The 25,865-nt window shown below is 40.2% G+C and overlaps 2 protein-coding genes across 2 annotated transcripts in view; both read left to right on the top strand.

Moving 5' to 3' along the window:
- The first annotated feature begins 1,504 nt into the window (after positions 1 to 1,504).
- Positions 1,505 to 22,978, top strand: LOC138034271 (nephrocystin-3-like). Its single transcript, XM_068881801.1, has 2 exons — positions 1,505 to 1,638; positions 18,640 to 22,978. The coding sequence occupies exon 2, from the start codon at positions 18,673 to 18,675 to the stop codon at positions 22,849 to 22,851; it is 4,179 nt and encodes a 1,392-aa protein (XP_068737902.1). The 5' UTR covers positions 1,505 to 1,638; positions 18,640 to 18,672; the 3' UTR covers positions 22,852 to 22,978.
- LOC138034272 (uncharacterized) overlaps positions 22,856 to 25,865 on the top strand; it is a 5,994-nt gene continuing 2,984 nt past the window's right edge. The window contains exons 1-3 of the mRNA XM_068881802.1: positions 22,856 to 22,938; positions 23,055 to 23,300; positions 23,973 to 24,322. Coding sequence (XP_068737903.1) covers positions 22,856 to 22,938; positions 23,055 to 23,300; positions 23,973 to 24,322 — 679 coding nt within the window. The remainder of the gene's footprint in view (positions 22,939 to 23,054; positions 23,301 to 23,972; positions 24,323 to 25,865) is intronic.

Consider the following 25,865-nt stretch of genomic DNA (forward strand, 5'->3'; position numbering starts at 1 on the left):
AACTATCACTGTATGTCAACTGATAATTAATGTAGCTTAAGTTATAACCATAACAGGCAAATCTGTCAAAAATAGGAGTCCCTGTTTGCATGATTGTGACAAAGCTGAATACAAATTATTCCCAATGTTTATAATTTGAACCAAGTGAGCGGAAGATGTTATTGGATTCCTGAAATTTTAAACGAGTGTCCACAGAGACATTGCCACACGTTGTGTGCCTGCATTTGCCGTACCAAATACTTCAACATTACCTTGACTGTATGGTGCGGCAGTAGTTTTAGTTGGATCAACAATTCCTGGACCTGGGTTGTTTGTATGTCATTTGCGAGTCGAATTAACTCAGGAATGTAAAAGCGATACAAATAGGTCTTTGTAAAGCCACAGATGATTAATTTGTTACATTTCATAAATGTGAACCAAACTTTTCAATACTGGCAAATAAATGGCCTCTAAGTAAGACAGAAAACCAGAATTTCCCCTTGAAGCATCCTCTAAATTCCTTTGCCACCAAATAAACAGAATGCATATCAACGACTAGTCGCATGCCCATACTGACAATAACAGTAGTTCTAAGAACAGTTCAGATTGCTAAAAGTTGGATCAGTTTTTCTCAGGTATTCTCAGTTTTGCTCAAAGCTGCTCTAAGGTTCTCAAAGATCACTTGGAGCTGAGATGACCGGCATGTTGATGGAGATCAGTTTGAATGACCTTCATGTCGATCCCCGCTCTCGTGCAAAGTGTTTATTTGTAAAACAAATTAGAAAAATATATACATATATAATTTTGTCTTTAATGTCAAAAACATACCTTTAGCTCCACAATCGAAAGAGATTTATTCTAACAGCTCGATCCGTACGACCCGGGCCGTACGACCGCGACCACAATCACAAAGTTTGAACAGTCAAGATGCATGCGATGATTCGGGCGCGACCATGCACATCCAAGAGAAAATGACACATCTTAAGGGCTAGACTTTCAAAAGCCCTTCGTGTCGTGTAGATCGCATCCGAAAAATCACGCTTCGCTCGCCAAAACATTTTCTCCCGGGATTCTCGTGAGGTGGAATCGTGGCAAGTCTACTTAAAGGATTGAAACATGAGAGGGATGGTTGATTTCTTCAAACACGTACTGTTTATTTTGTCATGCAAAATGGAGTGATATTCCAAGCATACATACATTTTAAGACTCTAATACTTCTCTTCAAGTCTTTCTATTAATTTTTCTGACTCAACAATACATTTTTCAGCAGCTATTAATTGTTTTGAATAATCCCCTACCCCTCGCCCCACGTAAAGTTACAGTCATGTATGTAAATGTATGCAAGCATAAATTTCCATGCACTAATGTGACACGGAAAAGAAGAAACGGAGGCATTTTATACCTCATGCCCTTACTGCGCATGAGCAATTACTGAATCACGATGATACAGCACTAATTAAATATTCTAGAAGATTCGAGACGAAATTAGCATATTCGCGAATGCTCCAAATACTAATCGCGCAATAATTTTTCGTAACAGAAGTCCAATAAGGAAATTTTCCTTTTGGCAGAAATTACTGCTTTACGGCAAACCGAACACTTCAGCCAACCTTACTCAGCCTTTCACAAGCGATCTCTCTTTGCAAACAAACGTTTGAGGTAAGGGCAATGATTTCAGCAAAGTAAACATAAAAACGCACACGCGACAGTCCGTGAAAATTAGCTGTAGTTTCTACGTTGCGTCATTGATACTTGAATCCTGACAGTAATTCAACAAAGCTATACAATCGGTGCCTGATAGCTTTTGATCTGGCTTAATCGAACCAGTTGGGATCATAAAATGTCCATACATAAGCTTTAGACCAACAAATTCATATTTTGATACTTGAGTACTCATTTGCAAGCTCTCGGAAATAAATCTTTTATCTTCAGTTCTAGTAAAAAATTGTTGTTTGGATTCAGCGTGTGCGCGGCGATAGGGGAATCATTTTCGATTACAGAATTCATTTTAGATTGAAACCATGCGTTTGTAAATGAACAAAAAGTACTTTGCAATGGAGTCAAAAGGAGCGAAATGTTCTTCATGACATCATTCGAAGCACCCAACCATGTTTGATTGAGATTACTGAACGCAGTCTCTCTCTCGAGGGTCTCTTGGTGGAAAAAGAATCATGAGTTCCAAATTGATTTACCATAACTTATTTGACAACCCAGAGATCAATAACTCATAAGGGAATAACAATAAATCAAATGTGGACAGTAAGACGTTTTTCGAAATTATTTTCTACATGCATATATTCAAGTAGCTGCAGGGCTTTCAAGGTTTATTATGCATAAAAAATTGAATCCAAACATTGAATATTCATTCGTCATCGAAAATGTGTTAATTAAACGAAAAGGCAGTACAAATGCTTGAATTTGGCTGTCTTTTTTATCACTCCATTGAAAACGATAAAGGTTAATGTAACAGGAACTGATAATTCGTGAAACTCAATGGATTGTTGTGAGACGCATGACAAACCCTCGTTTCCAGGGCCGTAGCCAGGGATTCTAGGTGTTTATGATGAGTACATTTTAAAGACAACACTGGAATCACCCTTTATTTTAAAGAATCACGAAAAAATGACTGAGGCAAGTGCCTCGGTTTGCCTCATACTGTCTACGGCCCTGGTTTCTAAACGGTCCACTGCCGGACAAATTTAACAGCAATTATTGATAGAAAGGAAAAAAATCATCGCCAAATTCGCACTCTACTTAATAATAATATAGGAAATCTTATTACAAAAAACATATTTCGACTCAAGGTCTTACTATAAAACTTGTCTACACTTTCTTGTCCTCGTCTAAACAATTACGTAAATAACCTATTTATAAAACACTTTATAACAGCGATCACTGTTTGCTTTCCCCAATTGAGTTTGCTTTCATTTTCGATTTTTCAGACCAATTTACGCCCATTTAAATACAATTAAGGTGAATTATTACCAATTTTTTTTCTTTTAGCGTCACAATTGCAAGTTTTGAAAGCATTCAATCCTAATCCTGCCGTAGTTGCCATGGAGAATTCTAAAGCCCACGGGGCTCTTGGTTCATTGTTTAGGGCGGAGTAATTTCTCCAGAAAAACAAAAAAGAAATTCAGCAAGGCGTCGCGTGTCGCTGAGGAAATAATATAATGTGGCTAAACTTTATCCTTGTTCTATAATTCGTACACGTTTTGTTGCTGTCAAAATCTAATGTAAATGATTAAATCAGGTCAATTTGCGAAAAAAAAGTTGCCTTACAAGCCTTTTGTGTGCAGAATATATGCACATTTCTAATTCACAAAGAGTGTAAATTTCGCCGTTTCTCAGCAGGTCTATGTCATGACAAGTTCTTGGTTTTCTTTTTGCTGTGAGCCTTTTTCACAAACCGAAGAAGAGACCATCAACGATATCCGTCAAAAGTTAGCATCGCTAGAATTCGAATCGACATGCGCAGTGAGAGGCGACACTTAGAAAATACCAATGCAATTCTCATTACAGAGAAATGACCGAGAAAAGATCGAAAATCGAAAAAAATGGTGCTACAAGCATTAGAGTACGCCTACTTAACATCAATTTCATTAGTATTTTTGTTAAACTAAATGAATCTGCATTCATATATTCGTTTCGGTTTTAAGGTAAACAGATTTTTAAATTGACTGTAAAGGATTTGTATGACGGTCGGCGATAAAATTCCTAAACAAAGGCCGAAACAAAGCCCAGATAAAGTGTTCCAGTTCGCGTCTAAGTTCTTCGGGTACAACCACTTTGCATCGGTTCTGAGAGTTAAAGATGCTTACTTTCAGGTCCAGCTACATTTTGCACTTCCCGATTGAAATTTCTTTCGGTTTTTAACTTTACAAACAGCAAAAACTTCAGTATAGACTCCACAGCGAAATTTTCTGATATTCGCTTTTCAATATGTCCGCGAAAAATCGTCCAAATTTTAGGCAAAACATCTCGTTCGAGAGATAATTTCTTGCGTTTTGAACACATTTCAGAATAATTGATAGTGTTCCTTTTTGACTGTAAAGACGGTCATGTTTGTGTATCGTGACCATGAGCCCGTACTCGGCCGGATCTAACAGCGGCTTAGACCATTAAAGAACCATCGTCATATAATCATCACGAAAAATTTGGTTCGAAATTTCTGGCGATGTCCCCTCCAACAACAGTGCGGGGAAAGTTTCTCTTTAAAAGCGATTCTATTTCCTTGTTTTCACAAAAGCTTTCGCGGGATCTAGACCTAAGGTTTTCATTGACTAGTGCATTACAAGGATACTAAGATAAACTGTGATCGTAAAGCTAGGACATTCAGTATGAATAAAAGCAAGTAAAATAAACACAAAGAGATGCACTATAAAAGGCGTGGTGCCATAGGCAAATGCCGATGATTTGTCAATCAATCAACTGTGGATGCAACTGAACTATAAGTATAAATGTGATTAAAGACGCACTATAAAAGGCGTGGTGCCATAGGCATATGCGGATGATTTGTCAATCAATCAACTGTGGATGCAACTGAGCTATAAGTATAAATGTGATTAAAGACGCACTATAAAAGGCGTGGTGCCATAGGCACATGCGGATGATTTGTCAATCAATCAACTGTGGATGCAACTGAGCTATAACTATAAATGTGATCAAAAGACGCACTGTAAAAGGCGTGGTGCCATAGGCACATGCGGATGATTTGTCAATCAATCAACTGATGACACAACTGAGCTCTACGTATAAATGTGATTAAAGACGCACTATAAAAGGCCTGGTGCCATAGGCACATGCAGATGATTTGTCAATCACTCAACTGTGGATGCAACTGAGCTATAACTAAAAATGTGATCAAAAGACACACTATAAAAGGCAGGGTGCCAGAGGCACATGCGGATGATTTGTCAATCAATCAACGGTGGATGCAACTGAGCTATAAGTATAAATGTGATTAAAGACGCACTATAAAAGGCGTGGTGCCATAGGCACATGCGGATGATTTGTCAATCAATCAACTGTGGATGCAACTGAGCTATAAGTATAAATGTGATTAAAGACGCGCTATAAAAGGCGTGGTGCCAGAGGCACATGCGGATGATTTGTCAACCAATCAACTGTGGATGCAACTAAGCTATGAGTATAAATGTGATTAAAGACGCTCTATAAAAGGCGTGGTGCCATAGGCACATGCAGATGATTTGTCAATCAATCAACTGTCGATGCAACTGAGCTATAAGTATAAATGTGATTAAAGACGCACTATAAAAGGCGTGGTGCCATAGGCACATGCAGATAATTTGTCAATCAATCAACTGTGGATGCAACTGAGCTATAAGTATAAATGTGATTAAAGACGCACTATAAAAGGCGTGGTGCCAGAGGCACATGCAGATAATTTGTCAATCAATCAACTGTGGATGCAACTGAGCTATCAGTATAAATGTGATTAAAGACGCACTATAAAAGGCGTGGTGCCATAGGCACATGCGGATGATTTGTCAATAAATCAACTGTGGATGCAACTGAGCTTTAAGTATAAATGTAATTAAAGACGCACTAAAAAAAGCGTGGTGCCATAGGCACATGTGGATGATTTGTCAATCAATCAACTGTGGATGCAACTGAGCTATAAGTATAAATGTGATTAAAGACGCTCTATAAAAGGCGTGGTGTCATAGGCACATGCAGATGATTTGTCAATCACTCAACTGTGGATGCAGCTAAAGTATAAGTATAAATGTGATTAAAGACGCACTATAAAAGGCGTCGTGCCAAGGGCAAGTGCCGATAATTTGTCAATCAATCAACTGTGGATGCAACGGACCTATAAGTATAAATGTGATTAAAGACGCTCTATAAAAGGCGTGGTGCCATAGGCACATGCTGATAACTTGTCAATCAATCAACTGTGGATGCAACTGAGCTATCAGTATAAATGTGATTAGAGACGCACTATAAAAGGCGTGGTGCCATAGACACATGCGGATGATTTGTCAATCAGTCAACTGATGACGCAACTGAGTTATAAGTATAAATGTGATTAAAGACGCGCTATAAATGGCGTGCTGCCATAGGCACATGCGGATGATTTGTCAATAAATCAACTGTGGATGCAACTGAGCTATAAGTATAAATGTGATTAAAGATGCACTATAAAAGGCGTGGTGCCATAGGCACATGCAGATGATTTGTCAATCCATAAACTGATGACGCAACTGAGCTATAAGTATAAATGTGATTAAAGACGCACTATAAAAGGCCTAGTGCCATAGCCACATGCGGATGATTTGTCAATCAATCAACTGTGGATGCAGCAGAAGTATAAGTATAAATGTGATGAAAGATGCACATTAAAAGGCGTCGTGCCATGGGCAAATGCCGTTAATTTGTCAATCAAGCAATTGTGGATGCAACTGAGCTATAAGTATAAAGGTGATTAAAGACGCACTATAAAAGGCGTAATATCATAGGCACATGAGGATGATTTGTCAATCAATCAACTGTGGATGCAGCTGAAGTATAAGTATAAATGTGATTTAAGACGCACTATAAAAGGCGTGGTGCCATAGGGACATGCGGATGATTTGTCAATCAATCAACTGTGGATGCAACTGAGCTATAAGTATAAATGTGATTAAAGACGCACTATAAAAGGCGTGGTGCCATAGGCACATGCCGATGATTTGTCAATCAATCAACTGTGGATGCAACTGAGCCATAAGTATAAATGTGATTAAAGATGCACTATAAAAGGCGTGGTGCCATAGGCACATGCCGATGATTTGTCAATCAATCAACTGTGGATGCAACTGAGCTATAAGTATAAATGTGATTAAAGACGCACTATAAAAGGCGTGGTGCCATAGGCACATGCCGTAGATTTGTCAATCAATCAACTGTGGATGCAACTGAGCTATAAGTAAAAATGTGATTAAAGACGCACTATAAAAGGCGTGGTGCCATAGGCACATGCCGATGATTTGTCAATCAATCAACTGTGGATGCAACTAAGCTATAAGTATAAATGTGATTAAAGACGCACTATAAAAGGCGTCGTCCCATGGGCACATGCCCATAATTTCTCAATCAATCAACTGTGGATACAACGGAGCTATAAGTGTAAATGTGATTAAAGACGCTCTATAAAAGGCGTGGTGCCATAGGCACCACGCCGATAACTTGTCAATCAATCAACTGTGGATGCAACTGAGCTATCAGTATAAATGTGATTAGAGATGCACTATAAAAGGCGTGGTGCCATAGGCACATGCGGATGATTTGTCAATCAATCAACTGATGACGCAACTGAGCTATAAGTATAAATGTGATTAAAGACGCTCTGTAAAAGGCGTGGTGCCATAGGCAAATGCGGATGATTTGTCAATAAATCAACTGTGGGTGAAACTGAGCTATAGGTATAACTGTGATTAAAGACGCACTATAAAAGGCTTCGTGCCATAAGCACATGCAGATGATTTGTCAATCAATCAACTGATGACGCAACTAAGCTAAAAGAATAAATGTGATTAAAGACGCAGTGCTATTGGCACATGCCGATGATTTGTCAATCAATCAACTGTGGATGCAAGTGAGCTATAAGTATAAATGTGATTAAAGACGCACTATAAAAGGCGTGGTGCCATAGGCACATGCGGATGATTTGTCAATAAATCAACTGTGGGTGAAACTGAGCTATAGGTATAAATGTGATTAAAGACGCACTATAAAAGACGTGGTGCCATAGGCACATGCAGATGATTTGTCAATCAACCAACTGATGACGCAACTGAGCTAAAAGTATAAATGTGATTAAAGACGCACTATAAAAGACGTGGTGCTATAGGCACATGCCGATGATTTGTCAATCAATCAACTGTGGATGCAACTGAGCTATAAGTATAAATGTGATTAAAGACGCACTATAAAAGGCGTCGTTCGATGGGCACATGCCGATAATTTCTCAATCAATCAACTGTGGATGCAACGGACCTATAAGTGTAAATGCGATTAAAGACGCTCTATAAAAGGCGTGGTGCTATAGGCACATGTCGATAACTTGTGAATCAATCAACTGTGGATGCAACTGAGCTATCAGTATAAATGTGATTAGAGACGCACTATAAAAGGCGTGGTGCCATAGGCACATGCGGATGATTTGTCAATCAATCAACTGATGACGCAACTGACCTATAAGTATAAATGTGATTAAAGACGCTATGTAAAAGGCGTGGTGCCATAGGCACATGCCGATGATTTGTCAATAAATCAACTGTGGGTGAAACTGAGCTATAGGTATAAATGTGATTAAAGACGCACTATAATAGGAGTTGTGCCATAGGCACATGCGGATGATTTGTCAATCAATCAACTGATGACGCAACTGAGCTATAAGTATAAATGTGATTAAAGACGCACTATAAAAGACGTGGTGCCATAGGCACATGCGGATGATTTGTCAATCAATCAACTGATGACGGAACTGAGCTATAAATATAAATGTGATTAAAGACGCACTATAAAAGGCGTGATGCCATAGGAACATGCGGATGATTTGTCAATCAATCAACTGTGGATCCGACTGAGCTATTAGTATAAATGTGATTAGAGACGCACTATAAAAAGGGTGGTGCCATAGGCACATGCCGATAACTTGTTAATCAATTAACTGTGGATACAACTGAGCTATGAGTATAAATGTGATTAAAGACGCACTATAAAAGGCGTCGTCCCATGGGCACATGCCGATAATTTCTCAATCAATCAACTGTGGATGCAACGGACCTATAAGTGTAAATGTGATTAAAGACGCTCTATAAAAGGCGTGGTGCTATAGGCACATGCCGATAACTTGTGAATCAATCAACTGTGGATGCAACTGAGCTATCAGTATAAATGTGATTAGAGACGCACTATAAAAGGCGTGGTGCCATAGGCACATGCGGATGATTTGTCAATCAATCAACTGATGACGCAAATGACCTATAAGTATAAATGTGATTAAAGACGCTATGTAAAAGGCGTGGTGCCATAGGCACATGCGGATGATTTGTCAATAAATCAACTGTGGGTGAAACTGAGCTATAGGTATAAATGTGATTAAAGACGCACTATATTAGGAGTTGTGCCATAGGCACATGCGGATGATTTGTCAATCAATCAACTGATGACGCAACTGAGCTATAAGTATAAATGTGATTGAAGACGCACTATAAAAGGCGCGGTGCCATAGGCACATGCAGATGATTTGTCAATCAATCAACTGTGGATGCAACTAAGCTATAAGTATAAATGTGATTAAAGACGCACTATAAAAGGCGTGGTGCCATAGGCACATGCAGATGATTTGTCAATCAATCAACTGATGATGCAACTGAGCTAAAAGTATAAATGTGATTAAAGACGAACTATATAAGACGTGGTGCTATAGGCAGATGCCGATGATTTGTCAATCAATCAACTGTGGATGCAACTGAGCTATAAGTATAAATGTGATTAAAGACGCACTATAAAAGGCGTGGTGCCATAGGCACATGCCGATGATTTGTCAATCAATCAACTGTGGATGCAACTGAGCTATAACTATAAATGTGATTAAAGACGCACTATAAAAGGTGTGGTGCCATAGGCACATGCGGATGATTTGTCAATCAATCAACTGATGACGGAACTGAGCTATAAATATAAATGTGATTAAAGACGCACTATATAAGGCCTGATGCCATAGGAACATGCGGATGATTTGTCAATCAATCAACTGTGGATCCAACTGAGCTATCAGTATAAATGTGATTAGAGACGCACTATAAAAAGGGTGGTGCCATAGGCACATGCCGATAACTTGTTAATCAATTAACTGTGGATACAACTGAGCTATCAGTATAAATGTGATTAGAGACGCACTATAAAAGGCGTGGTGCCATAGGCACATGCGGATGATTTGTCAATGAATCAACTGATGACGCAACTGAGCTATAAGTATAAATTTGATTAAAGACGCTGTAAAAAAGGCGTGGTGCCATAGGCACATGCCTATGATTTTTTAATCAATCAACTGTGGATGCAACTGAGCTATAGGTATAAACGTGATTAAAGGCGCACTATAAAAGGCGTCGTGCCACGGGCACATTCCGATAATTTGTCAATATATCAACTGTGGATGCAACTGAGCTTTAAGTATAAATGTGATTAAAGACCGTCTATAAAAGGCGTGGTGCCATAGGCACATGCGGATGATTTCTCAATCAATTAACTGTGGATGCAGCTGAAGTATAAGTATAAATGTGATGAAAGACGCACTATAAAAGGCGTCGTGCCATGGGCACATGCCGATAATTTGTCAATCAAGCAATTGTGGATGCAACTGAGCTATAAGTATAAAGGTGATTAAAGACGCTCTATAAAAGGCGTGGTGCCATAGGCACATGCCGATAACTTGTCAATCAATCAACTGTGGATGCAACTGAGCTATAACTATAAATGTGATTAAAGACGCACTATAAAAGGCGTGGTGCCATAGGCACATGCGGATGATTTGTCAATCAATCAACTGTGGATGCAACTGAGCTATCAGTAGAAATGTGATTAGAGATGCACTATAAAAGACGTGGTGCCATAGGCACATGCCGATAACTTATCAATCAATTAACTGTGGATACAACTGAGCTATCAGTATAAATGTGATTAGAAAAACACTATAAAAGGCGTGGTGCCATAGGCACATGCGGATGATTTGTCAATGAATCAACTGATGACGCAACTGAGCTATAAGTAAAAATGTGATTAAAGACGCTGTATAGAAGGCGTGATGCCATGGGCACATGCATATGATTTGTTAATCAATCAACTGTTGATGCAACTGAGCTATAGGTATAAATGTGATTAAAGACGCACTATAAAAGGCGTCGTGCCATGGGCACATTCCGATAATTTCTCAATAAATCAACTATGGATGCAACTGAACTTTACGTGTAAATGTGATTAAAGACGCACTATAAAGGCGTGGTGCGATAGGCATATACGGATGATTTGTCAATCACTCAACTGTGGATGCATTTGAGCTATAAGTATAAAGGTGATTAAAGACGCACTATAAAAGGCGTGGTGTCATAGGTACATGCGGATGATTTGTCAATCAATCAACTGTGGATGCAGCTGAAGTATAAGTATAAATGTGATTAAAGACGCACTATAGAAGGCGTCATCCCATTGGCACATGCCCATAATTTCTCAATCAATCAACTGTGGATACAACGGAACTATAAGTGTAAATGTGATTAAAGACGCTCTATAAAAGGCGTGGTGCCATAGGCACATGCCGATAAATTGTCAATCAATCAACTCTGGATGCAACTGAGCTATCAGTATAAATTTGATTAGAGACGCACTACAAAAGGCGTGGTGCCATAGGCACATGCGGATGATTTGTCAATCAATCAACTGATGACGCAACTGAGCTATAAGTATAAATGTGATTAAAGACGCTCTGTAAAAGGCGTGGTGCCATAGGCACATGCGGATGATTTGTCAATAAATCAACTGTGGGTGAAACTGAGCTATAGGTATAAATGTGATTAAAGACGCACTATAAAAGGCTTGGTGCCATAGGCACATGCAGATGATTTGTCAATCAATCAACTGATGACGCAACTAAGCTAAAAGAATAAATGTGATTAAAGACGCACTATAAAAGACGTGGTGCTATAGGCACTTGCCGATGATTTGTCAATCAATCAACTGTGGATGCAACTGAGCTATAAGTATAAATGTGATTAAAGACGCACTATAAAAGGCGTGGTGCCATAGGCACATGCGGATGATTTGTCAATAAATCAACTGTGGGTGAAACTGAGCTATAGGTATAAATGTGATTAAAGACGCACTATAAATGACGTGGTGCCATAGGCACATGCCGATGATTTGTCAATCAATCAACTGATGACGCAACTGAGCTAAAAGTATAAATGTGATTAAAGACGCACTATAAAAGACGTGGTGCTATAGGCACATGCCGATGATTTGTCAATCAATCAACTGTGGATGCAACTGAGCTATAAGTATAAATGTGATTAAAGACGCACTATAAAAGGCGTCGTCCCATGGGCACATGCCGATAATTTCTCAATCAATCAACTGTGGATGCAACGGACCTATAAGTGTAAATGTGATTAAAGACGCTCTATAAAAGGCGTGGTGCTATAGGCACATGCCGATAACTTGTGAATTAATCAACTGTGGATGCAACTGAGCTATTAGTATAAATGTGATTAGAGACGCACTATAAAAGGCGTGGTGCCATAGGCACATGCGGATGATTTGTGAATCAATCAATTTATGACGCAACTGAGCTATAAGTATAAATGTGATTAAAGACGCTATGTAAAAGGCGTGGTGCCATATGCACATGCGGATGATTTGTCAATAAATCAACTGTGGGTGAAACTGAGCTATAGGTATAAATGTGATTAAAGACGCACTATAATGGGAGTTGTGCCATAGGCACATGCGGATGATTTGTCAATCAATAAACTGATGACGCAACTGAGCTATAAGTATAAATGTGATTAAAGACGCACTATAAAAGCGCGGTGCTATAGGCACATGCGGATGATTTGTCAATCAATCAACTGTGGATGCAACTAAGCTATAAGTATAAACGTGATTAAAGACGCACTATAAAAGGCGTGGTGCCATAGGCACATGCAGATGATTTGTCAATCAATCAACTGATGACGCAACTGAGCTAAAAGTATAAAAGTGATTAAAGACGCACTATATAAGACGTGGTGCTCTAGGCACATGCCGATGATTTGTCAATCAATCAACTGTGGATGCAACTGAGCTATAAGTATAAATGTGATTAAAGACGCACTATAAAAGGCGTCGTGCCATAGGCACATGCCGATGATTTGTCAATCAATCAACTGTGGATGAAACTGAGCTATAAGTATGAATGTGATTAAAGACGCACTATAAAAGGCGTGGTGCCATAGGCACATGCAGATGATTTGTCAATCAATCAACTGATGACGCAACTGAGCTAAAAGTATAAATGTGATTAAAGACGCACTATATAAGACGTGGTGCTATAGGCACATGCGGATGATTTGTCAATCAATCAACTGATGACGGAACTGAGCTATAAATATAAATGTGATTAAAGACGCACTATATAAGGCGTGATGCCATAGGCACATGCGGATGATTTGTCAATCAATCAACTGTGGATGCAACTGAGCTATCAGTATAAATGTGATTAGAGACGCACTATAAAAGGCGTGGTGCCATAGGCACATGCGGACCATTTGTCAATGAATCAACTGATGACGCAACTGAGCTATAAGTATAAATTTGATTAAAGACGCTGTATAAAAGGCGTGGTGCCATAGGCACATGCCTATGATTTTTTAATCAATCAACTGTGGATGCAACTGAGCTATAGGTATAAATGTGATTAAAGACGCACTATAAAAGGCGTCGTGCCACGGGCACATTCCGATAATTTGTCAATATATCAACTGTGGATGCAACTGAGCTTTAAGTATAAATGTGATTAAAGACCGTCTATAAAAGGCGTGGTGCCATAGGCACATGCGGATGATTTGTCAATCAATCAACTGTGGATGCAACTGAGCTATCAGTATAAATGTGATTAGAGACGCACTATAAAAGGCGTCGTCCCATGGGCACATGCCGATAATTTGTCAATCAATCAACTGTGGATGCAACTGAGCTATAAGTATAAATGTGATTAAAGACGCACTATAAAAGGCGTCGTCCCATGGGCACATGCCGATAATTTCTCAATCAATCAACTGTGGATGCAACGGACCTATAAGTGTAAATGTGATTAAAGACGCTCTATAAAAGGCGTGGTGCTATAGGCACATGCCGATAACTTGTGAATTAATCAACTGTGGATGCAACTGAGCTATTAGTATAAATGTGATTAGAGACGCACTATAAAAGGCGTGGTGCCATAGGCACATGCGGATGATTTGTGAATCAATCAATTTATGACGCAACTGAGCTATAAGTATAAATGTGATTAAAGACGCTATGTAAAAGGCGTGGTGCTATATGCACATGCGGATGATTTGTCAATAAATCAACTGTGGGTGAAACTGAGCTATAGGTATAAATGTGATTAAAGACGCACTATAATGGGAGTTGTGCCATAGGCACATGCGGATGATTTGTCAATCAATAAACTGATGACGCAACTGAGCTATAAGTATAAATGTGATTAAAGACGCACTATAAAAGCGCGGTGCTATAGGCACATGCGGATGATTTGTCAATCAATCAACTGTGGATGCAACTAAGCTATAAGTATAAACGTGATTAAAGACGCACTATAAAAGGCGTGGTGCCATAGGCACATGCAGATGATTTGTCAATCAATCAACTGATGACGCAACTGAGCTAAAAGTATAAAAGTGATTAAACACGCACTATATAAGACGTGGTGCTATAGGCACATGCCGATGATTTGTCAATCAATCAACTGTGGATGCAACTGAGCTATAAGTATAAATGTGATTAAAGACGCACTATAAAAGGCGTCGTGCCATAGGCACATGCCGATGATTTGTCAATCAATCAACTGTGGATGCAACTGAGCTATAAGTATGAATGTGATTAAAGACGCACTATAAAAGGCGTGGTGCCATAGGCACATGCAGATGATTTGTCAATCAATCAACTGATGACGCAACTGAGCTAAAAGTATAAATGTGATTAAAGACGCACTATATAAGACGTGGTGCTATAGGCACATGCGGATGATTTGTCAATCAATCAACTGATAACGGAACTGAGCTATAAATATAAATGTGATTAAAGACGCACTATATAAGGCGTGATGCCATAGGCACATGCGGATGATTTGTCAATCAATCAACTGTGGATGCAACTGAGCTATCAGTATAAATGTGATTAGAGACGCACTATAAAAGGCGTGGTGCCATAGGCACATGCGGACGATTTGTCAATGAATCAACTGATGACGCAACTGAGCTATAAGTATAAATTTGATTAAAGACGCTGTATAAAAGGCGTGGTGCCATAGGCACATGCCTATGATTTTTTAATCAATCAACTGTGGATGCAACTGAGCTATAGGTATAAATGTGATTAAAGACGCACTATAAAAGGCGTCGTGCCACGGGCACATTCCGATAATTTGTCAATATATCAACTGTGGATGCAACTGAGCTTTAAGTATAAATGTGATTAAAGACCGTCTATAAAAGGCGTGGTGCCATAGGCACATGCGGATGATTTGTCAATCAATCAACTGTGGATGCAACTGAGCTATCAGTATAAATGTGATTAGAGACGCACTATAAAAGGCGTCGTCCCATGGGCACATGCCGATAATTTGTCAATCAATCAACTGTGGATGCAACGGAGCTATAAGTATAAATGTGATTAAAGACGCTCTATAAAAGGCGTGGTGCCATAGGCACATGCCGATAACTTGTCAATCAATCAACTGTGGATGCAACTGAGCTATCAGTATAAATGTGATTAGAGACGCACCATAAAAGGCGTGGTGCCATAGGCACATGCGGATGATTTGTCAATCAATCAACTGATGACGCAACTGAACTATAAGTATAAATGTGATTAAAGACGCACTATAAATGGCGTGGTGCCATAGGCACATGCGAATGATTTGTCAATCAATCAACTGTGGATGCAACTGAGCTATAAGTATAAATGTGATTAAAGACGCACTATAAAAGGCGTGGTGCCATAGGCACATGCAGATGATTTGTCAATCAATCAACTGATGACGCAACTGAGCTATAAGTATAAATGTGATTAAAGACGCACTATAAGAGGCGTGGTGCCATAGCCACATGCGGATGATTTGTCAATCAATCAACTGATGACGCAACTGAGCTATAAGTATAAATGTGATTAAAGACGCACTATAATGGGAGTGGTGCCATAGGCAAATGCGGATGATTTGTCAATAAATCAACTGTGGATGCAACTGAGCTATCAGTATAAATGTGATTAAAGACTCACTATAATAGGAGTGGTGCCATAGGCACATGCGGATGATTTGTCAATCAATTAACTGTGGATGCAACTGAGCTATCAGTATAAATGTGATTAAAGACGCACTATAAAAGGCGTGGTGCCACAGGCACATGCACATGATTTCTCAATCAATCAGGTGATGACGCAACTGAGCTATAAGTATAAATAGGATTAAAGACGCACTATAAAAAACGTGGTGCCATAGGCACATGCGCATGATTTGTCAATCAATCAACTGTGGATGGAACTGAGCTATAAGTATAAATGTGATCAAAAGACGCACTCTAATAGGAGTGGTGCCATAGGCACATGCCAATGATTTGTCAATCAATCACTGTGGATGCAACTGAGCTAAAAGTATAAATGTGATTAAAGACGCACTATAAAAAGCGTGGTGCCATAGGCACATGCAGATGATTTGTCAATCAATCAACTAATGACGCAACTGAGCTATAAGTATAAATGTGATTAAAGACGCACTATAAAAGGCGTGGTGCCATAGGCATATGCGGATGATTTGTCAATTAATCAACTGTGGATGCAACTGAGCTATAAGTATAAATGCGATCAAAAGACGCACTATAAAAGGCGTGGTGCCATAAGCACATGCGGATGATTTGTCAATCAATCAACTGTGGATGCAACTGAGCTATAAGTATAAATGTGATTAAAGACGCACTATAAAAGTAGTGGTGCCATAGGCACATGCGGATGATTTGTCAATCAATGAACTGTGGATGCAACTGAGCTATCAGTATAAATGTGATTAAAGACGCACTATAAAAGGCGTGGTGCCATAGGCACATGCGGATGATTTGTCAATCAATCAACTGTATATGCAACTGAAGTATACGTATAAGTTTGATTAAAGACGCACTATAAAAGACGTCGTGCCATGCTCACATGCCGATGATTTGTCAATCAATCAACTGTGGATTCAACTGAGCTATAAGTATAAATGTGATTAAAGACGCACTATAAAATTTGTGGTGCCATGGGCACATGCACCTTGCTAGCAGAGCTTCCTTTTATCTTTTCCTTTACTGAGGAGGAGAAAAGGGGGCTCTGCCTGAATCGCGTCAACTCTTTGAAGCCGCCACAGCCCGAACTTCTGGACTAGTGAATCTTGTTTTTTTTTTTTTGTCAAACCCGTTGTATTGTGAAAAAGCAATATGGTGGCAACATGTAGCGCATACTCAAAATAGGTCTTACTCGATTCATGCAGAGTCTTTCTCGAGAACTCTAAATCGAGCAAGCAAAAGAAAGGCTCTGCCAGCAGGGTGGAGCACATGCGGATGATTTGTCAATCAATCAACCGTGGACGCAACACAGCTCTTATATGATATATGATCCAATTCATATATCATTTCACAGCTATAAGTATAAATGTGATTGAAGACGTACTATAAAAGGCGTGGTGCCATAGGCACACGCGGATGATTTGTCAATCAATTAACTGTGGATGCAACTGAGGTATAAGTATAAATGTGATTAAAGACGCCCTATAATTGGCGTGGTGCATCATGTGCAGGCCGATCAACCTTGGCGCATCATGACAGGCATCCCACTTTAATAATCTGAAACAAACATGATTAAGAGCCCCAACTGGCAGGAGGCAACCAGTTGGCTATTTACAAAGCGTGGAAGAGTTGAGAAACCGCGGACAACCGGAAACAAATCCAAACCAAAGTTTAGACCCAGAGCAGCCGCATGCAACACCAACACCCTAACAAATGGACCACGCCGCCTTTATAGAGGGCTCTGCGACAATTAATGCAATAAAACTGGCCCCTAAGAAATGCCAGCTGAGAGGTCATGTGTCGTTCTTTTTTGTAATCCCCTGCCCCTTCTTATCGCGCTGAAAATATCTTTTAGGGGTTCCGTCCGTTTAATGCTGTTCGTTGGTCGCCATCTTAGATAATCAGTTGTGCTTGAATGAATTCGAACAAAGGCAGAGCGTGAAGGTGCCTCTTCGTTTTTAAACACCTTGGCAGTGTGATAAGGTGCTCTTAGAGCTTCTGCCAAGAGAAAATACATTTCAGAGGACGAATCGTAAAGTAAAACTAAAACAATCCGCGTATATTCAGCATGGTGGACCCGCATTCGGAGAAATGATTGCCTCTAAACTGTGGTTGACAACAATCACATTGCCTAAAGGACTTCATGAAAATGGCATTACGCAGCTCTTTAGTTCGCCGCTTTTTTTTTCGGCAATGACCAACATCGATAGCGCGAACCAGCAATAAGACTAGACTCTTCACTAGAGTGGTTTCACTTGTCTTACGGAGAGAGCACTTCTACCTATATTAATATTTAACAACGGGCCAATGGAAAGATCTGCGAGCAGTTTCCCTTTCAAAACGAGACAAAGTCTCAAATGTTTGTGATGATCATGTCGTAACACTTGTCCCATTAAACACAAATCATTTTTTTAAAACAAAATTTCCACTTTGACTCACTTTGAAAATAGTTATTCAGACAACTTTTAATGTTTTCTATAGCTTTTGTACTCTTTGCTATTATTGAGGAAACGTTTAAAATATATCAAAGAGACAGTTTCATGCAGGAAATTAACGTTGCTAATTTATTTTCGACAAGGACTGATTGACAGAAAGCTGAGCATCACTGATCATGGCGACTGGTTCGGAATACACTGAGGAACAACTCAATTACTTCAGGATCTGCTTCATCACCACAGATGTAATAACTGAGGGTCTGCGGACAATCTTTAAACAAGAATGGGGCAGTCACTACAAGGCAACACTGGGAGAATGGAAAGACCAGCCTAAGAATGGACAGGACTTTAAAAACCGGGAGTCATCAACAACCCGAAAAAGAAATGCAAAGCCTTTGACAACCATGGTTAATGGCAACACTGCAGAATGGGATTGCACCATGCTCTTTTACGGTATCCTTTACTCTGATTGTATCGGGAGTTCCCTAAACCCTCTCATCCGTTCAAGCGTGGATGATTTAAGAAATTTTCGAAATCAAGATTTCGCTCATTTGCCACAGGGCAATCTGACGAAGCTAGAGTTTCAAAATGCTGTGGGAAAAGTCTTGGTTGCCTTTCAAGCACTTGGCCTCTCCGATGTGAAGATTAAGCAAGTTACAAACCAAACGAGTTTCCCGACAAGCGAGTTGACGAAAGTACTCCAACAAGTTAATAATTTGAAAGATGAACTTAAAGAGAAAGAACGGGAACTCAAAGAAAAAGCTGACAATCTTGAAGAAACAGAAAAGCGTCGAAAGGTCCTAGAAGAGCAGTTACAGCGTGAATCTTCTTCGTTTCGCGTTCTCCCTCCCAAGCCATCCCATCACGTTGCCAGACGAAATCGTGAGGTGTTGGAAATGGATCAGAAGCTAAAGCGACTAAAGGAAGCAAATGAGAACTGTATAAGTTACCTGTACATCTCAGGAAACCCGGGAAGCGGCAAATCTCAGTTAGCTGCTCTCGTCGCGGAGAAGTGGTTTGACGAAGAAGCAAGCAACGCAAGCACAAAGACATTTGTAATGACTCTAGATGCGCAGAACCTCGATTCTCTCTTCGAATCATACTGCTCTTTTGCTCGACATTTAAGGTGTCCGGAAGATGCCTTATCGGACATTATGAAGGATAAAGATATGGATTCAAAGAAAAAAATCGAAAACATTAAGTCCTTCATTAGCATCAAAGTGGAGCTTTACTCTTCTTGGCTGTTGATAGTGGACAATGTTGTGAGATTGAATGAAATAAGTCATCATTTGCCACAAACGGGGAACTCGAGCTGGTGTAAAGGTCAGTTGTTAATAACTTGTCAAGACACAGCTGCTATACCTTCAGAGACGTGTTCCATTAATCACATATCAGTGAGCGAGGGTATGACGCTATCTGACGCTCTTACTTTATTAGCCTCCCTCTCGGGCATCGCTGCCAATGACACCGCAAAAGAAGTTGCTCACGCATTAGATTATCAACCCCTTGCCTTAGCAAGCGCCGCCACGTTTCTCCGACTTGTGCGAGAAAAGATATCATCTTTCTTCGGCTGGAAAGAGTATCTACAGAAGCTTTCCGACGGTCAGCGTGCAAAAACTGAGGACTTTCTCGTCGAAAGCAATCCAAGCTATCCAAACTCCATGACCAAGGCGATTTCACTGGCCGTGAACAGCGTGATATCAACTGACAAGGTTTTAAATCACGCTTTCAAGTTCATTTCTCTCTGTGCTCAGCAACCATTAAACCTTGAACTTTTGATCAACTACGTTGTGAATAAAGAGAAGGAAAACGATGGAAGCACAGGAAGCAAACTTGCTGATGCAGATATTATTAGTTTGAGGATTCAAGAAAGCTCACTGATCTTAATTGAAAAAGACGAAAGCAGCGTCTTCGTTCGCGTTCATCAGGTTGTGCGAGATGCTATCCAAAGGAAAATTGCTGAAAATTATTTGGAAATTGTGCATTTTGAAGTTCTTCATGGGGTAATTACGTCATTTTATCAGTATACAGTTGATAACGGACTAACGGGTCATGAAGAGTCTGTCACTAAAAGCTTTCACTTAGTGCCACATTTAAAATGCCTGATAACCGAAATTGAAAAACACATATCTGAGGTTAAGAAAAGTAATAAAATTGGGGTGAAATATTTCCCACATTATTTTCTTACGTTAGGTCAAATTTGCCGTTTTCATTGTGAGTATAATATAGGCAAAACCTTCGGTATCGTGGCTCTCAATATTATTCATCGTGATGATGTTTTTGAAGGAAATTCCACACAAGCCAATAATGAGTTGGGTGACATGGGACAAACTAAAGATTATTATGAGCGTCATCTTGGTATCTGCCGGAAAAAGCCTGGTTCTCAGCGTGTCGATGTTGCAAACTGTTTGAAGTTTTTGGGTGCTGTACTTTATGACCAAGGCGACTTGAAACAAGCTAAGGAACACTTTAAGTTGGCCGTTGCTATTTACCAAGAAAGGCTTGGTTCTCAGCATGTCAATGTCGCATTGACTTTTAACAGTTTGGGTGCTGTACTTCATTACCAAGGTGAGCTGGGCCAAGCAAAAGAGTATCATGAGCGGGCTCTTGCTATTTTCCAAGAAAGTCTTGGTTCTCAGCATGTCAATGTCGCATTGACTTTTAACAGTTTGGGTGATGTACTTCGTGAGGAAGGTGAGCTGGGCCAAGCAAAAGAGTATTATGAGCGGGCTCTTGCTATTTACCAAGAAAGGCTTGGTTTTCAGCATGTCAATGTCGCATTCACTTTTAAAAGTTTGGGTGATATACTTCGTGTCCAAGGTGAGCTGAGTCAAGCAAAAGAGTATCACAAGCGGGCTCTTGCCATTTACCAAGAAAGGCTTGGTTCTCAGCATGTCAATGTCGCATTGACTTTTAACAGTTTGGGTGATGTACTTCGTGACCAAGGTGACCCGGAACAAGCAAAAGAGTATCATGTGTGGGCTCTTGCTATTTTCCAAGAAAGGCTTGGTTCTCAGCATGTCAATGTCGCATTGACTTTTAACAGTTTGGGTGATGTACTTCGTGAGGAAGGTGAGCTGGGCCAAGCAAAAGAGTATTATGAGCGGGCTCTTGCTATTTACCAAGAAAGGCTTGGTTCTGAGCATGTCAATGTCGCATTGACTTTTAACAGTTTGGGTGATGTACTTCGCGTCCAAGGTGAGCTGGGTCAAGCAAAAGAGTATCATGAGCGGGCTCTTGCCATTTACCAAGAAAGGCTTGGTTCTCAGCATGTCAATGTCGCATGGACTTTTAACAGTTTGGGTGATGTACTTCGTGATCAAGGTGAGCTGGGTCAAGCAAAAGAGTATCATGAGTGGGCTCTTGCTATTTACCAAGAAAGGCTTGGTTCTCAGCATTTCAATGTCGCATCGACTTTTAACAGTTTGGGTGACGTACTTCGTGACCAAGGTGACCTGGAGCAAGCAAAAGAGTTTCATGAGCGGGCTCTTGCTATTTTCCAAGAAAGGCTTGGTTCTAAGCATGTCAATGTCGCATTGACTTTCAACAGTTTGGGTGATGTACGTCGTGAGGAAGGTGAGCTGGTTAAAGCAAGAGAGTATTATGAGGGGGCTCTTGCTATTTACCAAGAAAGGCTTGGTTCTCAGCATGTCAATGTCGCATGGACTTTTAAGCGTCTGGGTGATGTACTTCGTGTCCAAGGTGAGCTGGGTCAAGCAAAAGAGTATCATGAGGGGGCTCTTGCTATTTACCAAGAAAGGCTTGGTTCTCAGCATCTCAATGTTGCATTGACTTTTAACAGTTTGGGTGATGTACTTCGTGACCAAGGTGTGCTGGGTCAGGCAAAAGAGTATCATGAGCGGGCTCTTGCTATTTACCAAGAAAGGCTTGGTTCTCAGCATGTCAATGTCGCATTGACGTTTAACAGTTTGGGTGATGTACTTCGTGTCCAAGGTGAGCTGGGCCAAGCAAAAGAGTATTATGAGCGGGCTCTTGCTATTTACCAAGAAAGGCTTGGTTCTGAGCATGTCAATGTCGCATGGACTTTTAAGCGTTTGGGTGATGTACTTCGTGTCCAAGGTGAGCTGGGTCAAGCAAAAGAGCATCATGAGCGGGCTCTTGCTATTTACCAAGAAAGGCTTGGTTCTCAGCATGTCAATGTCGCATCGACTTTTATCAGTTTGGGTGATGTACTTCGTGACCAAGGTGACCTGGAGCAAGCAAAAGAGTTTCATGAGCGGGCTCTTTCTATTTACCAAGAAAGGCTTGGTTGTCAGCATGTCAATGTCGCATCGACTTTTAAGTGTTTGGGTGATGTACTTCGTGAGGAAGGTGAGCTGGGTGAAGGAGAATAGTATTATGAGCGGGCTCTTGCTATTTACCAAGAAAGGCTTGGTTTTCAGCAAGTCAATGTCGCATCGACTTTTAACAGTTTGGGTGATGTACTTCGTGACCAAGGTGACCTGGAGCAAGCAAAAGAGTTTCATGAGCGGGCTCTTGCTATTTACCAAGAAAGGCTTGGTTCTCAGCATGTCAATGTCGCATCGACTTTTAACAGTTTGGGTGATGTACTTCGTGACCAAGGTGAGCTGGGTCAAGCAAAAGAGTATTATGAACAGGCTCTTGCTATTTACCAAAAAAGGCTTGGTTCTCGGCATGTCGATGTCAGAAACACTTTTAACAGCTTGAGTCATTTACCTCGTGACCGAGGTGAGCTGGGTCAAGCAAAAGGCTCATCTGAAGTTGAAACTGAATACCAGAGTTTTTTTCGTGACATGGATGAGGATAGCATTGTTATATTTAGGTAAAGACGGTCTTTGCAATTTGGAATTACCGTTTACTATTGATATTTTCAGTCAACCCATTGAAAATATACTCGCAATTTTGTTTAAATATCGTCCCATCGATCAACATCTCATGATGACATCGCTATGTTTGAGGAATATGGTCGACAGCTATCGAAACTGCAGCATCAGTGAGCAAAAATTTGGCTAAGTTTGAAAAATTGCAAAATTTGGCGAACACTCTCGGGAATGCTCGGAAAAACCCGAGTAATCCATTGCAGGGAACCTACGACCACTGAGCTATAGGAGTCTTCTATGTCATAGTGGTAGAACCTCCAAAGTAGTAATCGTAAGTTCGTACGTTTGGCTCCTGCAAAGGAGTACTATGGTTTTTTCCGAGTATCCCCGGGTCATCATTGATAAATAAATCTCTTAACTCTAGTCTTTTTCTTAAAAAGGCAAAAAGGCATGACAATGCATAGTTAATATATGGACTAGATGGTTATGAAAATTGACAATTTTCTGTGTTGCTTGGTTTCTTTTTCGCTGATTTGGCCATCATCCATGGCATTTTTCCAATTAATATTAAGGAGATGGACAATTTTAAGGTTGACTAACGAGTTACAGGTTCGCTACCTATGGGTGGATACGTGTGGGCATAGTTGGCCAAATCGTTTCTTTGCTATTTTCAGTGGAAACGTTGTCAAAGAGGGGATACGGTGGGACCTCAAGCAAGTTGCCGTACAGGTAATATTTCCTCCAGGTGCAGTGTCTGAAGACAGAACATTGACTCTTCTTAGACGGAATCCTCGTGCTTGTTGCCCGCCTCTCCTTCACCATGAGGCCATTGTCAGCGACGTCATTGAGCTGTCAGCAATGGACAGTCTGGAGATTCTACACTTCAATAAAGCTGTCACAATAGTTATTCCACACTGTGCTTCAAGTCTTAAGGGTTATGAAGTGGTGGTTAAAACTTTGATCAACAGTGAAACCAACGATTGGGCTGATATTGTTGAAACGGAGGACTTGCGGATACCGGATGGTGAGAATATCTTTGTTCGTTGAAGTAAATTTACATGTTCGAAGTGCCGGTTGTAGACGAAAGGGATAAGTGATCCTCGCACTTATCTGGACAATTTTAGTAATTGTCTCTTATAGAAGCCCGAAAAATGTAAGCAGCTTCAACAGGATTCGACCACATGACCTCTGCAACTCAATGCCAGTGCATTACTGGGAGCTGGTCAATTTGTAGTGCCCATGTTTTCCCGTGAAAGCACTCAATCGATTAAATAAATGTGTATTGTTCGGGTTAGAGCGGTTTTCAATTGAGTGTCGAAAGTAATTAGCGAATTACTTTGGTTTTCCATCTACTTAACTCAGTGATTGGTTCAAAGTTTTCGCGCCACTTTTTCAACCAATCAGAAGTGAAACCAAAACCAATTGTGGCTCGCGCGTGCACATTTTCCCGCCTTTTGTGTCGGCTATGTGTAATTACTTCGTGTTTTGATTGGTTTACTGGATTGTCTCCGTCCTTTTTGATTGGTTAAAGTAATTACTATGGTTTTGGTTTACGACACTCATTTGAAAACCGCTCTATAGATGAAAGGGAGCAGTGATGCACGCACTTATCTGGACAATTTAAGTATTGTCTGTTATAGACACCTGAAATCTTTAGGTGGCTTATACGAGATTCATTCATTTTAAATCTTTGGAGGGGTCATCAAAGCAAAGTGGGTCACCCACTTTGCTTTACCTGATCCAAGTAACAGCTGACGGCCGATGCTACTCTTGGTTAAAAAGGACACTTTGTTTTACTTTCACAGTATAAATCCTACTTGGAACTTCCTCAACCTAAAATGTAGCGTGTTTCCTAAAACAGGTTTATTTTTCAGGCATTCCTTTCATTACTTCTCAAGTACTGTAGTGTTTATAACTACGATCATCTATCACCTTAACTTGATTCTCTCTGCAGTTCAAAGATGTGGCTTTCATATCGGCTCCACTACGCAGTACAACATGAATAGAAAAACCATTAGGTTGATTTTGGCTGTTTCGGCCCAGCACCGCAGATATAACAATACGCTCTACAACAACGTCTATTACATTTAAACCTGTGGTGGATAACCTGGAACAGAGCTGAGCGACAGTTTACACAGAATACTGTCAGAACAGAGGCCAGAAAAAACCTGCCGGAAAAAAACCCAAAAGGGAAAAAAACCCGGCAGGAAATCTGGGTAGGATCTATGGCTCAAGTTATGAAAAAACCATCCTGCGAACGCTACACGGCTGGAAAGGTCTCTGGCCTTATGTACTAAACATGTATTCCAACATAGCACGGAAAATTTGAAATAATTATTCGAGATGAAAACTAGCTAAGACCCTAGCGAAACTTGAACTGTCACTAATATATCAAATATATACTAGAAAAATAACGTAAGCTAGAGAAGGTGTCGGCCCAGAATGCTTTCCCACGTGATAAGCATCCCTTTCATAGCACTACATACTACCCATACTGCACTTCAACTTAACCTGCCTGAGTCTCCACTGCTCCCGTGCCGCAGAAATATTTCATTTCCGTCTAATTC

The sequence above is a fragment of the Montipora capricornis genome, unplaced genomic scaffold (genome assembly GCF_036669925.1).
Source record: "Montipora capricornis isolate CH-2021 unplaced genomic scaffold, ASM3666992v2 scaffold_107, whole genome shotgun sequence".
In the NCBI taxonomy this organism is placed as follows: domain Eukaryota; kingdom Metazoa; phylum Cnidaria; class Anthozoa; order Scleractinia; family Acroporidae; genus Montipora; species Montipora capricornis.

What these genes read in the sequence shown, in the direction of transcription:
- LOC138034271 (XM_068881801.1), top strand. Translation starts at nt 18,673, where the DNA reads ATGGCGACTGGTTCGGAATACACTGAGGAACAACTCAATTACTTCAGG.